The 14,003-nt window shown below is 39.2% G+C and overlaps 1 protein-coding gene across 3 annotated transcripts in view; it reads right to left on the bottom strand.

Annotated features, from left to right (window-relative positions):
* dnmt3ba (DNA (cytosine-5-)-methyltransferase 3 beta, duplicate a) overlaps positions 1-12,739 on the bottom strand; it is a 28,021-nt gene extending 15,282 nt beyond the window's left edge. Inside the window, exons 1-9 of one of the 3 annotated variants that reach the window (XM_004546412.3) lie at positions 11,336-12,739; positions 7,019-7,144; positions 6,208-6,353; positions 5,548-5,713; positions 3,723-5,428; positions 1,976-2,096; positions 1,346-1,402; positions 1,163-1,218; positions 681-830 (exon numbers count right to left, since the gene is read on the bottom strand). In XM_004546412.3, the coding sequence (XP_004546469.3) occupies positions 681-830; positions 1,163-1,218; positions 1,346-1,402; positions 1,976-2,096; positions 3,723-5,428; positions 5,548-5,713; positions 6,208-6,353; positions 7,019-7,133 (2,517 nt within the window). In that variant the 5' untranslated portion in view covers positions 7,134-7,144; positions 11,336-12,739. Of the gene's footprint in view, positions 1-680; positions 831-1,162; positions 1,219-1,345; positions 1,403-1,975; positions 2,097-3,722; positions 5,429-5,547; positions 5,714-6,207; positions 6,354-7,018; positions 7,145-8,336; positions 8,538-11,335 lie in introns of those variants that run through there. The other 2 variants (XM_076878047.1, XM_076878048.1) reach the window with 2 other exon arrangements.
* Between the last annotated feature and the right edge of the window lie 1,264 nt (positions 12,740-14,003).

Below are 14,003 nucleotides of genomic sequence, written 5' to 3'. Positions count from 1 at the left end.
ATCTCATACTCTCTGTTTACATTCATCCTGTAATTTATTGCCATCTTTTGGCTATTGTCTCTGGATGGAAACTACCATGAATTTGTTGTTCCTGTAATTTTCGTGGTCATGTCCCGTTTCCTGTTGTCAAAGGCCCATTCTCAGAAAGCTGAAAGTGGAAAGGAGCATTTTTTGCAAGTTCTGACATGCAGAGCGTAGGTAAACTTTTACGGCGGACCAATGGGAGACAAATGTGCTAGTCATACTGCCACCGGCTTAGCTTCCCTGCTCTGTCAATAGTAACACCGCATGTATCTAACGCACAGATCTCTGAGGTAATTAAGCATCTACAAGACACCAGCAGAAATCGAACAAGCAAAATTAACTTAAGGATGCAGTTTGAAGCAGATTTGTATCATTCCTTCAGCACATTAAAAAGGAAGACGCTCACATTTCAGATTAGAAGACGATCAACTCCTTGTTCAAGCGGGAACATTTTTTATTCAATATTCTCAATATTCAGATAATTTCGCTCTTACTCAAGTAGATATTTTTGTCAACTAATGTCTGATGTTTTATTACTTTTGAAATTTTAAAATCAGGAAGCTCAAAGTTTGTTTGTTTTTGTTTTTTTGTTCACTTTTAAATTCTAGCATTTTATGGCCCAGTGGTATTTTGGTAGTATACTCGAGTACACCTACCACATCATCTTGGGACCCCAGTTCATTTTTGCTGTCCTTATCAAGACCTACGGGTTTGGACCAGGTGTTATCACCAGCCTGAAACACTGTACGGGTCTTTGGCTTCTGGCGCAAGCTGCTCTCCCAGCCAAAATTCCCCCTAATGGTCCCCTGAGAGACAGCATACTCATTACACACAAAAAACATGCACATGCAAATGTTAACCAAAACACACGCACATACACGCCCTCATATAGGCAAACTCCACTTCATCTTCCTCATTTTGGAAACTATGAAGGGCAACAGGGTGTTAGTACATGACAGGGACTTAAGAGAGAAATGCAAAAATAAAACGTTCAGCTATTATGTCACATTTTAAACTTCACATAATTTACCATTCAAAGGCTGAATAGCCACATCATCTGCCCATAAGTCTAAAATGTTTTAGAGCAGTAGATCAGAAAGCAGAGGATTAACAGAGAGAAAAAAAAAAAATCTTTTACCTCTTTCCATAAGGCACCATTCACTCCAAGTTTATTTTCATATCCATCACCTGGCTCTTTGGAAACAGTATTATATTATTGATTTTTTTTAGTGCACTGCTTTCAATCTACAAAATAAACAACATGATATTTTAAAATGTTGTACATCAGGCAGCTAGAACTGTAAAGTTTTTTTCCCTTTACCTATTTTTGTAAGGCGGACTTCACATGGTTTCACTTTCAAAGGAAGGCCATTCTGACCTAGAACATGAATGCGCAGAGTTAAATATGCAATCACTCCCACTCAACTTCTTTTACATTTAAATCAGATCATCTCAAAGCTGCAGTTGGAAAAGAATTACATCAAAACTTTAGTGTTGTTGATGTTGTTTGATTGTTTCAACTATTAGTGAGGCACCGTGTCTGGACACCAGCTGTATTTGTAAATGCTAGAAAGGTCCAGTCTGCTTTGATACCAGATCAGAAGAGTTCAAAATAAGGGGGAATGCTCATTTGTTTTTTCCTTGTTTTTTCCTTTCCTTTACATCTCCACCCAGCTCCCTGGAGACCATATCAGAAATATGTTGTAAAACCGGTTTGTGGGTTACTCTTGTTTGTTCTTTGTATGTCCACCAGTCTACCAGAGAGAACAGGGAAGTTAAACATACGAAGAACTGAAGTGAAACCAAGTGTGGGGGAAAAGTATCCACTGCAGGCACTCTCCATACTTTCCACACTGTATGTTTTGATGTATTTTAAGACCTCTTTCATTCCTGCTAAACTCCACAAATTAAGCAAATGATTATGATCATCTCGTGCATTTAACACTCTTACCTCGTGTGCGAACTTGATAGTTCTTGCTGCTGTCAGAGAAAGTGTCAGACGTAACATCCAACTCACTTTCTGTTAAGGCTTCACTGTCAGAGACTCCACAAACATGATCATTCTCCAAGGCCTTAAAAACAACATAAAGACAGCACCAAGTGGAAAAAATTAAAAGGAAACGAGTAAATTTTGCACCTTTATTATTCCAGTATGACATTGTTATGCTGGCATAATAAAGGTTTTGTTTATAGGCCCTTTTAACCCAGATATTTCCCTCCTAATTCTTAACTTTTATTTATTTTAATGCTGTCAGCGTTAATCTAGTTAAAATAATGTTATCAGCTGTCAATGCATCGTACTAACACGTTGATGCCGCCCAGCCCCACCCACGAGGCGATCCGCAGCAACTCGTTAACAGAGATTTGCTGTGTTATTGCAGTTATGGCGTTAATGTCATTTTAACAAGATTAACGCTTACAGCACTAATTTATTTCTCTTCAATTTATCAATTTATCTTTTCCACCGCTATGTTTTTCAGTTCCTTCTGGGCTATCCAGAAGCATTCCTGAGCCACACAAGCTATAATCTCTCCTCAGAATTCTGGCTCTACCCTGGGATCTCCTCCCAGTTTGTCTGGAAACCTCCAAATGGAGGCTTCCTCCTGATCAGATGCATGGCTGAGTCCTTTTGTTTCAAAGGAGCAGTGATTCTACTCCTCTGAATCAAACCTTAGTTTGATTTGATACCGTTTTAATTCTTGGGGATTTTACCATTTCAACAGTTTTTTTTTTGTCAAAGGCCCCACTCGTGAATGGGGCCACACATTGGACTGATGTTTTATCGTTTCATTTGCATCTCTGTGATATTCAAATTTGTGCTCTAAACTCTTCTCACCATATGCCTTTCAAAATTGAAACTTCTGCACCCAGAGAACCTGTCAAACCTCTTTGCCTGCATGTAGATCCCGCATGATTATTTCTGCTACGGCTGGACATTTTTATTGCGTATCAGAACACTAATCTTGCCCTGTCTTTGGACAGGTATCTCCCTCAGTTGCCTTCTGTTCATCTGTTTACTTTCCTACTCTACTTGAGTAAATATCCTGTCACTCAGGCTACTGGAAGGATTTGTAGCAGAGCTGATAGGAAATTAAGATTTCCTTTGATATGTTAAAGGAAGCTCTAACAAAAAGATCAAACTTGATTAAATATCATCTCTAACAACTGCCATACACCCCATGTTTGATTTAACACCAGTAATACCATTATCAATCCCACACCAACTAATTCCAGAGAGTCCAGCTATATGTGATATTTTTACTCTGATCTCTGGTCAGTGTTTGCTGTTTTTAAATATACCTATAAATAGTTTGAGGTGAAACTCATTTCAGCCATTTCTATTTGCTACTTTATTCTGTCACAACCCAGAGCTTATAATCACAGGCCAGCTCTACCTTCACCACAACAACAGGTACAACACCCGCATTACTGCAGTGGTGCACAGGTAAAGTGGGTGCAGCACCAGTGTGCCATTCAGTTGCTTTCACATCACTGTAAACAGGACCTTGAGATATTCAAAATCATCCCTTGAGACACCAACTCTTACCCTAAACCCACAGGAAGCAATCCACCATTTTTTCTTAATCACATATACTTTTTCAACTGATTCATGTTTACTTGTTGTGCAGAACTTCGTTAACATTTGTTGTGTGTAAATGTCTATATGAACAAACTTAACTGACTAAACATTCACATACCTGAGTAAAAACCTGCTGCGCATCCAGCGGAGGACATGGGAAAGACAAAAGGATCAAAAGAAGCTTCCTGAAGATTGAGGCTGGCTTGGTGTCATTCAGTATGTTTTCCAGTGAAACCACAGCTGCGCTGCCCTTCCCTCCATCCTCGGCCTCTCCCTCCTGAGCCTTCTGATACTCAAGGAATTCATTCGTGAGCTGTTTGACTTCCTCAGGGAAGTTGCAGATTCCCAGCTTGGTGCCCAGCTCCCCGACTGTTTCCTCTGTCACTTTCAGCCTGCTCTGTGAGTTCAGCAGCTGAGCGATGTCCTTCAGCACTGAGTCATTTAAAGGCAGCTCCTCTGCGATACAACCAGTGAGTGCAATATAAAATGATAATACATCCTCCTGTAATAGTGGCAGTGCCTCAGCAGCTTCAGATGTTTTCAGAAAGTCTTCCACAGTTTTTTTACCCAGACAGAGTTCAGAGCTTGGCAGGTGGAAATTCTTGTTCTTAAGAATTTGGACATCACGTTCAATGAGGAAACGATCAGCAGCCTGTGGACTGAGGAAGTAGGAGGTGTAAATGGAAATCAGACTATTGGCTTCTTCTAGAATAAGCTCAATATTAGTACCAAAAGCTTCCTGTGTTTTCCTCTGAAAACTGTGCAGAGGCTCTAAGGCCTGCTGCAGGAACATAAACATTGCCTTAACTTTGGGATCATTAAGCTGAGAACAGATGGACTTAGTCTTCTCATCTTCATTGCAAGAACTAAAGTACAGTGTGAGATCGGTCCACATTTCCAATATTTTTGTGACCAACAGACAAACTCTAAAGCAGCTGGTGTTGGTGTGAAGCGATGCGCTGTCATTGCTGACATCTGAGTCAAAAAGATCTTTGAGGTTTTCATTCTTTGTAGAGCAGGCAGAGTAGTGTTCATGGAGGTCTACCATCAGTTCTTGAACCTGATTGGAGAGCTCCTTGATGGCAGCACGACAAGCAGCATCAGCGATGGTGTACAGGCCTCCTAAGGTTACGATGTTTGCGTTGAGTTCCCTGAGTTTAGAACAGATTTCCTCTGTGGCTGAACCATTGCCAGTTAGATAAACAGCAGCGAGATTATCAGTGGATAGCCCAAATTTCTTCAAGCTATCCACAACTGCTGCTGCAGACTGATCTCCTGCACCGTCCCCTGCCTGAAGAGCATCCAGAAATCTGATGCAGCGACTAGAGGCTTCAACATCAAAAAACCCAACAAGCAACACAGAGACTGCTTCATCTTTTCCTACAGGTACCCCTCCATAAATGTATAAACAGTAAGGAGTGTTTTCGCAGGCAGATATGATATCTTTGGGGTACTGTGATCCCAGCTTACAACGCGCAAAATGTCTATATCCCTGCTGACCTTTAGCAGATCCAGTGTAACAGTGATTGTAAATAAACTGGACAGCTTCATCACTGCAAGGCAGCGACTCAGTGACCTGTGTTCTTGCACCACATCTTTTCTTCGCAGCCCTTTTCCTGTGTTTGGTTGTTTCCACATGGCGCTTAAGTTCAAAAAAGCCTTTGTTAATAGTGCTAAGGTCAGTACCACAGGAGGAACAGTAGGTATAGTTGTCTCCGCGAGAACTGCGCTCAGCCCAAGCAAAAACATCATTCCACTTCTCGCTGTAAGGAAACCTTTTAGTCGTTTTGCTGTTTTCCTCCGTGTCAGACTCTTTAGATCTCTCTGGTAAAACAGAGAAAACAAAAACATCACAGCAGATGTCCTATAACTGTGGTCCTCAAAACACATTACAGAGACTTATTCCTTTACCAAAGTGAAAGAAAATCTTGCATGACAATTACCTGACTTAGGAGACACCAAAATAGGGCTGATATCACAGCTGTCACGAGCTTTCACAGCGTCATAATCATTACTTTTCACATTTTCTGCGTAGAAGCCCTTGAACCACTTGAGGAACTTAATGTTGCTGTTAAAATCCCCTTTTATGAGCTTCTCAACTGGAATTTTCTGTATCAGGACAAAGAAGACAAAATAACATTTATAAACACTATATTGTAAAACTCATTACTGAATAAAGTTTTCTTCAAAAGACATATATCCACTGTTATACTTACAAGGAATTGCACATTTCTTTCATAGCTAGTAATTATTATTATTATTATTAAAACTATTGATGTTTGTGGCACAAGCATGAATAAATTAACAGTTTTAAAAAATATTTTATGTTACAGATATAATATGCTAAGAATTTAGTAAATGTGTATCTTGACATTTTTGGAAAGCTAGACCTTCAATATTTCTGCATATATAAATTTTAAATTTGTAAGCAGAGTGCAAAGAAATTTAGGTAAGAAAGTAGTGATGACTTGCTGATTTGTAGACACAGTGTAAAGACATTAATAGGTAATGACAATGAGAAATTAATAACAAAATGTATTAAAACAAATGCATGAGCTAAGACACTTTAATGCTATTCTAGTAGAGAACTAATGCATACCTACCTTTGTGATACCATTTGTGCTGAAGGCCTCATGGAGTAGTCTGAAATTGTGCTTACAGTCGTCCTCACTTTGTGCATCAAACTTCACCTTGCTCATGTCAATAGATCCAGGAAAAACACAGTCCATCATCTGACAGTGGCACGCACCTATCAGATCACACACATAGACAAGTTATGTTAACAGAGGGAGAATCGTTGTTTGTTTTTTTTAAAAACTACATGGTCCACAGCAGTTATTCTAGCAGAAACAGGCTATTTTTATTTAATGAACAACACTTTATCATCAGCATCTCAGTAACCAATACATGTACACTGTGTTCTCTGGAGTTGCTTCAAAATATGACATAAGCAGTTTAACTTAAGGCCAGTAAAAGCTTGGCGGGGTTACAGAGCTGTTCAGTCTCTCATTTGCACTTAGACTTAATCTAAAGTCTAAGATTAATGTTGCAACCCAGTACCGCGGCAAAATGTGTAAAAGTCACGCCAGTCCATTATTAACACACTTACACATAAATACATATAAGCTGCAGAGCTTATTTGTTTCCAGTAATTGGAATGTACTTAACACATTTTTTGTTCATTACCGACTTCGAGGCTTTTCTCTCCACCTACTGGTAACGCAATTTCTGCATGCAGTAATGGAACTTCTGCATGCATGTCTATTTCACGTTTTTTGGAAAGGCAAAGTGTGGAATGGACACGGTGAAACGGCACATCTATTACATTTTGCTGTGATATCGTGTTGAAGGTTATTAAAGTGGGCTAAGCCAGATGCATAGAAATATATTGGACTATTCATACTGATGAATCACCTGAACCCATCTCCTCCACATTTTTGAAGTTTGTCTTCAGGAGACTGTTGATCCATTTCAAATAAAAATATTTATCAGTTGAGGAGTCTGAGGTCCTGACCACTGTGCTCTCCATCTTGCAGCTCTCTAGAAAAACAAAACAAAAAACACAAAATACATTTGGATAAAGCCAGAGAGAATATTAACACACAAAGTTTAGCGCGCCAAAACTAAAACTGTTATAGTATTTCATGGCTATAATCCTTATATTCTTTCTATATACACATTTACCATATACCATAAGTAAAACCAGAGACGTAATAAGACAGAGACATGGAACTCAAAGAATCACGAGCTTAAAGCTACAGGAGAGTTTAGCAGAAGTATTCCTTCCAGAGAATAAGATTTCTTAAAAACAACAACAACAAAAACATATTAATAGGCACAATGTGATACATATGTGTCCTTTTAATCTTCTGACTTTACTGTTGATTCTAAAAGTACAATATTTATTTTAAATTTCCATTGTTTTATGAGATATTTTGCTTCATTATATCATAACTATATTACTTTATAATTATTTAAATATATTCTTTCACTTCGTGTTTACTTTAACTTCAATTTTTAAAATACATGTGTTGTCAGACTGCACTTTATCCTACTTAAGCTATTTTGTTAGAGGCTGTTTGCCTCAATTCCGGGGAGCTGTAACAGGATCTTTTGGATTACAATACATTTTAAAAAGATGATCATGTGACTGCAGAAAACTTTCTACAGTTGTTTCTTCTCTGCTCAGATACTTGTTGCCATTTTTGTTTGTTTACTTGATCTTTGGTTGTTTCAAGCAGTTTTATTACCTCTATAGACCAGTCGTTAAAAAAAAGTAGAAGTTACTTTTTCCTACACCTCTTTAGGGCTACCGGATAACTTAGCCGCTAGCTAAATTAGCAAGTTAGCCGTTAGTGGGGGTAGCCGCAGCGACAGAAGGCGCACAAATGTTTCGTGAATGCTTTGCTTCTCGCCATGTTTTTGTCGGTAGGACGTCTCGATTGTAGAGACGTGTCTGTTGGAGCACACTGTTAAGTCAATTTTAAGCCTATCCGAAGATGCAGTCATTTCATTTAATCTGACTGCAGCTGAACATGTCGGCTTCGTGTTTGAATGAGCTCACTTTCCCCTCAAAGTCCGACCCTCCACTTTCAACAAGGCGAAAGTCTGAATGACCCGGTCATAACAAGAGACACGGCGCACAATATTTAATATTCATGTAAAACAGACTTTGCTTTGACAGCAGTAGGTATGCACAGTAACATTTTATACAACTGACTCGTTTTCTTACCTACAATACAATCAACACACAACACGGGGCCAGCGTGCAACAACGTCATCTACACACAAGGGTGAGAGGGTGACCGTGCCACGTGGCTTTCAATCATTGCTAAAAAGTGATAACCTACTCCCACTGTGACGGACCGCTGACGCTAATGAGCTTAAGACTTTTGGGAAAAACAAAAACTAGGGCCACTTAACACATCATGAGAACAGACGTGTTATGAACGAAACCTAACCTCAACTAAAATTAACGAACAACGCATATGTATTGAGCCCAAGATAGTGGTTTTACAACTTGAGCACACAGGACGATGATCTTGTGATTATCCTTCAATCTACTACTGGAAATCGGAAATCGCAATGCATTCTGGGATGTCGCCCGCCGCCATGTTGTTCACGCAAAACCAAAACAAAGGTAGATGCTAACAGATTATGAAGACTTTGGTTTTTCAGTTATGTAAATCAGTTTAAATTTTTATTTCATAATTTCATAACATAACACTGCATACACATCTATAAAGCGTAAAGTTGTACACAGTACTTAATATTTACTTAATATACGTGCATGCTCTACCAGGTAGTTCTACTTAATTACACAGTGAATCTTAAAAAATAAAAGCGATTCAGACATTAAGTAGTTTTAATGCCATATTGTTTTACTATGACACTTCATTGTCTGGTGCATAAGTAGTTTCTTTGTTGAATAATGGACTGCATTGGTGACATCATGAGCCCAAGATCATGCTAGGTTCTAGTTAAATTGGAAGCCCGATGTCGGAACACTGGAGCGGAAGCACTCTGCTAGATGTCAATAGATTGCAAAATGCAGTCAACATTTCTCTTTTCTTACCCTTCCAAATTAAAGTGCATAATCCTAGCTACAGTGGCTGTTGTAGAACAAGAGATTTTTTAAAAAATGATTTTAGACTGTATCTATGCCCATCTTGTTTCTACTAAAGTATGGAAAATGTTGGGTGAAAGGTCTCCACTCTTATTTACTCAATAGGAGGCTATAAAACTTGGTGAAAGGAATCTGACACAGGTCAGTGAGTCAGAAGCTCACTAGTGACCAATGACAGTGATACTGACATGAGATGTTGAAGATTTGCTGAAATGATGGTAAACGCTGCTTTTTTGCTGTCATTAGCTGCTGTTAGTCAGTGTTAGTTAAACTATTTTTGAAGTGGATCTAACATTACGGGACTCTAACACTAATTAAAAAATAAACTTCATGCGATATGAGCATGTAATGAAACATTAACTACCATAATGTTAGCTTATAACCATCTGTTTGTTTTTTTTAGCAGGATTTGTCAGCTATCCAAAGACGGTACGGACACATTCTGATTACCTGCTAAAAAGTAGTTGTGACAATATCGATAATAAATGAGCATGTTTTTGTGTTGAGCAGTGACTTCAGTTAAGAAGGTGAGGTTTAAGGTGAGGAGGAAGACAATGAGACTTTCTAAGGATATCCCATCTCCAATGAAAAACATAGGTATGATCTTTCCATTACCTTGAGTCTGATGGTGCAACAAAAATGTTAATAACCCTCCATGACATAGGAACAGCTACGACTTCCCTTTGCCTTTGATATACTAAATATGTGGCCAGTCTCTAGCCACATATGTAAAACACCATGCCTTTTTAACAGATTAATTAAGTTTTGACTGCATGTTGGAAGATATATTTACACACTATGTATATTTATAAGTACAGAATCCCTTTTTCAAATTAATAACCGTGAGAAATTACTGCTTGCCCCTTTAAATCCATCGCTGATGTTAACTCACAAGCTGCAGCTTAGTTTTACCTGAAACTATCTTACCATAATAAAAATTCCTGGAAAGTTATACACACCCCTTGTTTAATATCTAAACAGGTGCAGAACCTAGTAAGATCTTTGTTGTTTTAATTCACTGCTTTTTAATGCATTTATAAAAAATGCAACAAAGCACTACAGAGAGAACAACAGCCTATTTTCTTTATCATTGATTCTTTGTAGTATATACTTTGTAATATATTATTTGTAACACTGTTTTTGTTTGTATTTGTACATCATGTATCATTTCAGCTAAATTATTTATATACTACTAACATATGGTCTGTGCGGTGATCTCAGGTTTGTTCTTCTTAAAAAAGAAAACTTTCATCATGTCATGTTAGTGCCATAGCTGGTGTTTAACCCTTGATGACAGACAGGGAAGGAGGGGGCAGTGAGTGAGACCAAGCTACTTGATTAGCTGCCTAATCTTCCTATTGTCTGTCTGTGGAAGATAGAATCTGAGGCTTTCCTCACGTTTACATTTAATTGTTTTCATCTTGTCGTGTGTACATTCAAACGGTAAACGATGTACAAGCTGAGTGCTGCTGGACATTTGAGCCATGTTGCTGCTGATGCTCCCCCCACCCCTCCTTTTCTTCAATGTATAGAAGTCTCGCGTTGTTGTCCATTTTTTTTCCCCGCGAACGACCCAATGCAGAAAACTTTCAGTCTGAGAAACTTGAGCTTTAACGTGCAATCCTCTTACTTTCGCTTTATGCACTCGGAAAGCAAATATAGTCGTGTTGTGACTAACAGGCTGACCGGCTTTCGGTTCAGTAGTCTGGATTTGTTTTCTAACATTTTGACTAAGCATGCATCGTACTGCACCAAAGGCTGGCTCATTGTTTTGTTTTATTGTAGCAAATGGTTAGGAAATAAGTTACAATCACACACAGGTGTAAGGAAAATGCAATTACAACCGAGTGTGACTACATTAACCGGAATTAAGAAAATCTAATCGGAGGAAATTTGAGCTCTGATAGGAAGTCAAAAATCTCCAAGCTGGTGTTTCCTTGGGATGGTTCAAGCCGGTCTTTGTGTTATGAGGAGCCAGAGTGCTGGATTTCCAAAAACCGAGACAATAAAGACACTAAGAGCCCTAACGTCTTTGTTCGGTAAGGTCCGAAAAGAACGGAAACGGCGTGTTTTTGTATAAATAAAACAAATTACGGGTAACTTACCTCCACCGTTCCCAGTAAGCACAGACTCACAGCGCTTTCTTCAGCATATTCTTCACATGTAGACCTGCCCTGTTGGTCGTCCATTGGCCAGCCACGGGGAGGCAGTCCCGGCTAGACCCTATCAACGGGTCTGGATAGTCTTTTCCGACTTTAACGTCAACACTAGCGCCTAGCACAGGCCGAGCAAAGCGCGGAGGATTATAATTGTTCGGACGCCATAGCAGTACCTAGCGAACACCGCCCTGTGCGCTAAAATAACTATCCCCACCTAAAGTTAAACTTAAATAAAAATTAAACTTAGACCTAGCCTTCCCCACAGGAAAATAAAGTACGATTAAAAAAAACAAACAAGAATGCTGGTCTCGGCTCTTCGATCTCCTTTGTTGCTTCGTCAAATTAAGGCTCGCTAGCTATACCCGATGGCCAGTGTAACCAAACAATTCAGGCCAACATCACTGAACCCTACCTACTTAAAAGTAGCACAATTTTCCTACAACTCTAGGTCAATTTAGGAATAACCGTCCTCAAGGTCAAAATCCAACGAGCTGTCCGAAAAAACCGATGTGACCGACAAAATGAGTATGCTAGCAAACATCAACGATTAGGTTTTCATTATGTTTATTTATAACTGCAGTGACAGTGGAAATGTTGTGAACTGTTACACATACCTATTTGACGTGTTCTCTTTAAAAATAAATAACTAACAACTGTAACAGAGGTTTAAAAAAAATATCTGAAACATAACACTAAATTTGGGATAAAGGTGCTTTCTTCTACATGGCCGGTAGAGCTAGCTCGACAGCGAGTTGGTTCAATCTAATATGACTTAAACATAAAGCAATGGCGGATGTTTAATCGCGGTTTCCCTATCCTGTCTCTTTTCACTGTGTTGAATGACGGCGTAATGGCGGCCCAGCAGGTGGAAGAGCATAAGCGCTGCGACATGTGGTTAAGCCATTTTTTTAAATCAAGTACCAAATATATATTTTTAACCTGAACAACCCGGGGGGAGCCGAAGGCGCATTTTAACCGCCCGACATACTAATAAACCCACCATAATGGCACAGGCGCTTCATTTCTGCACTCACAAAGGAAGGAACATTAAATATGGCTCTGCTTGGCTCACCTCACCTCCACAGCGAGAATGTGACAATCAGCCATAAGACACGCTGTACGTGAGTTCTGCAAGTATCTACCTGTACAAAGCAGTCTAACATCACCAGGCGTATCTGTGTTTGACAGCTATAGAAGACTTAAAATGCCTTCCACTAACAACATGTGTGGCCATTTTGTTTCTTCCCGGTGGCAGATGTGAAGTCATTACACCATCTCTGCTAGTCCTAATTACCAGTTTGATGGCATATACGCCAAAAACAAAAATGGTAGTGGCCGTTTTGTTTCATCCTCATCAAGTCATATTTGCGTTAATGGGACAGAGCTAAAAAACATCATTAATGAAAAATAAATATACTTATTTACACAGTATGACTATTGTGCATGCTCTCTACATCAGTGGATCCCAAACCCTTCATGTGGGTTTCAAACACCACACAAAAAAGTTTAGGGAATAGCTCAGTTTAGTTTTTGATCTTTCTAACACTCTTTAAATCCATATGTCCATAGTATCCAGAGATTGGGCCATTTTCTACATGGTTGTAGCTGAACTAGTGATGTAGTCCCTATTCTGGGTCTGACATGGCAGCCCAAACAAAGACTGCAAACTCTGGTCTTAGCCAGTGAGGCTGGAAGTCAAGACAGACAGTACTGTGCAGAAGTTTTGAGCCACCATCGATAAATGTCAAATGTTATGAAATTCCAGGCAAAAGGGACCCAAATGCATGCAAGACAACAAAATTAACAAACCTTTATTCAGGCTGATTAGACAGTCCAGAAATTAAAAATGCAACTAACTACAACATATCATAAACAATCAGGGAACAACAGCACGTAAAACTGCTTATAATTCAAACACATTGAGGTCTAATGAGAGGAGTGGAAACACCTGGGTAACAAGACACAGGTGGAAACCGTCGAGACAATCAGGACTATCAAAGTAAAACAAGAAATGAACACAACAGAAACACCTAACACAGAGATCACCACTGGACAATGTGAAAAAAAATACAAGGGGACACTAGGAAGATAGGAGTCAACTGAAACAGAGAGAATAGAATATAAATTACAAGAAGCACTCAGAGAGGGCAGTCTTCTGCTAAAGGAGCCCACTCTAGGCAATATTTACTTGAATGTGCATGACCATACAACTAGACAACTAATTTTCACTATAGACGGTACCAGAGTTCACTTAATCTGATTGTTTTACATTTTAATTGATATCCAATGCCGCTAAATTGTTGTGTCCTAAATCCTATGCAGCCAACCGCCACCAGATCGACCATCTATCTTGAGAAACACCATAAATCTGTTAATCTATATATAATGTTAACACTATTATAATTAGTTCTTTTAAAGATCGTGGATACAAGTGGCAAAAATTAACTTTCTCTGAGGGGTGGATGGGCTTTCCCATTGGGTGAAAAGTTGAGTCATTTGAAAGGGGAGGAGTAGGAAGAGTTGAGCCGCTGCTCTTCCACATCGAAAGGAGCCAGCTGATGTGGCTGGGGATGGTGTTCCGGCCGGGCACATCCTACTGGGAGGAGGACCCAGG

Source organism: Maylandia zebra, linkage group LG20, assembly GCF_041146795.1.
Source record: "Maylandia zebra isolate NMK-2024a linkage group LG20, Mzebra_GT3a, whole genome shotgun sequence".
Taxonomy (NCBI): Eukaryota; Metazoa; Chordata; class Actinopteri; order Cichliformes; family Cichlidae; genus Maylandia; species Maylandia zebra.
The sequence above is the reverse complement of the archived record's forward strand: the minus strand, read 5'-3'. Positions and strand labels throughout refer to the sequence as shown.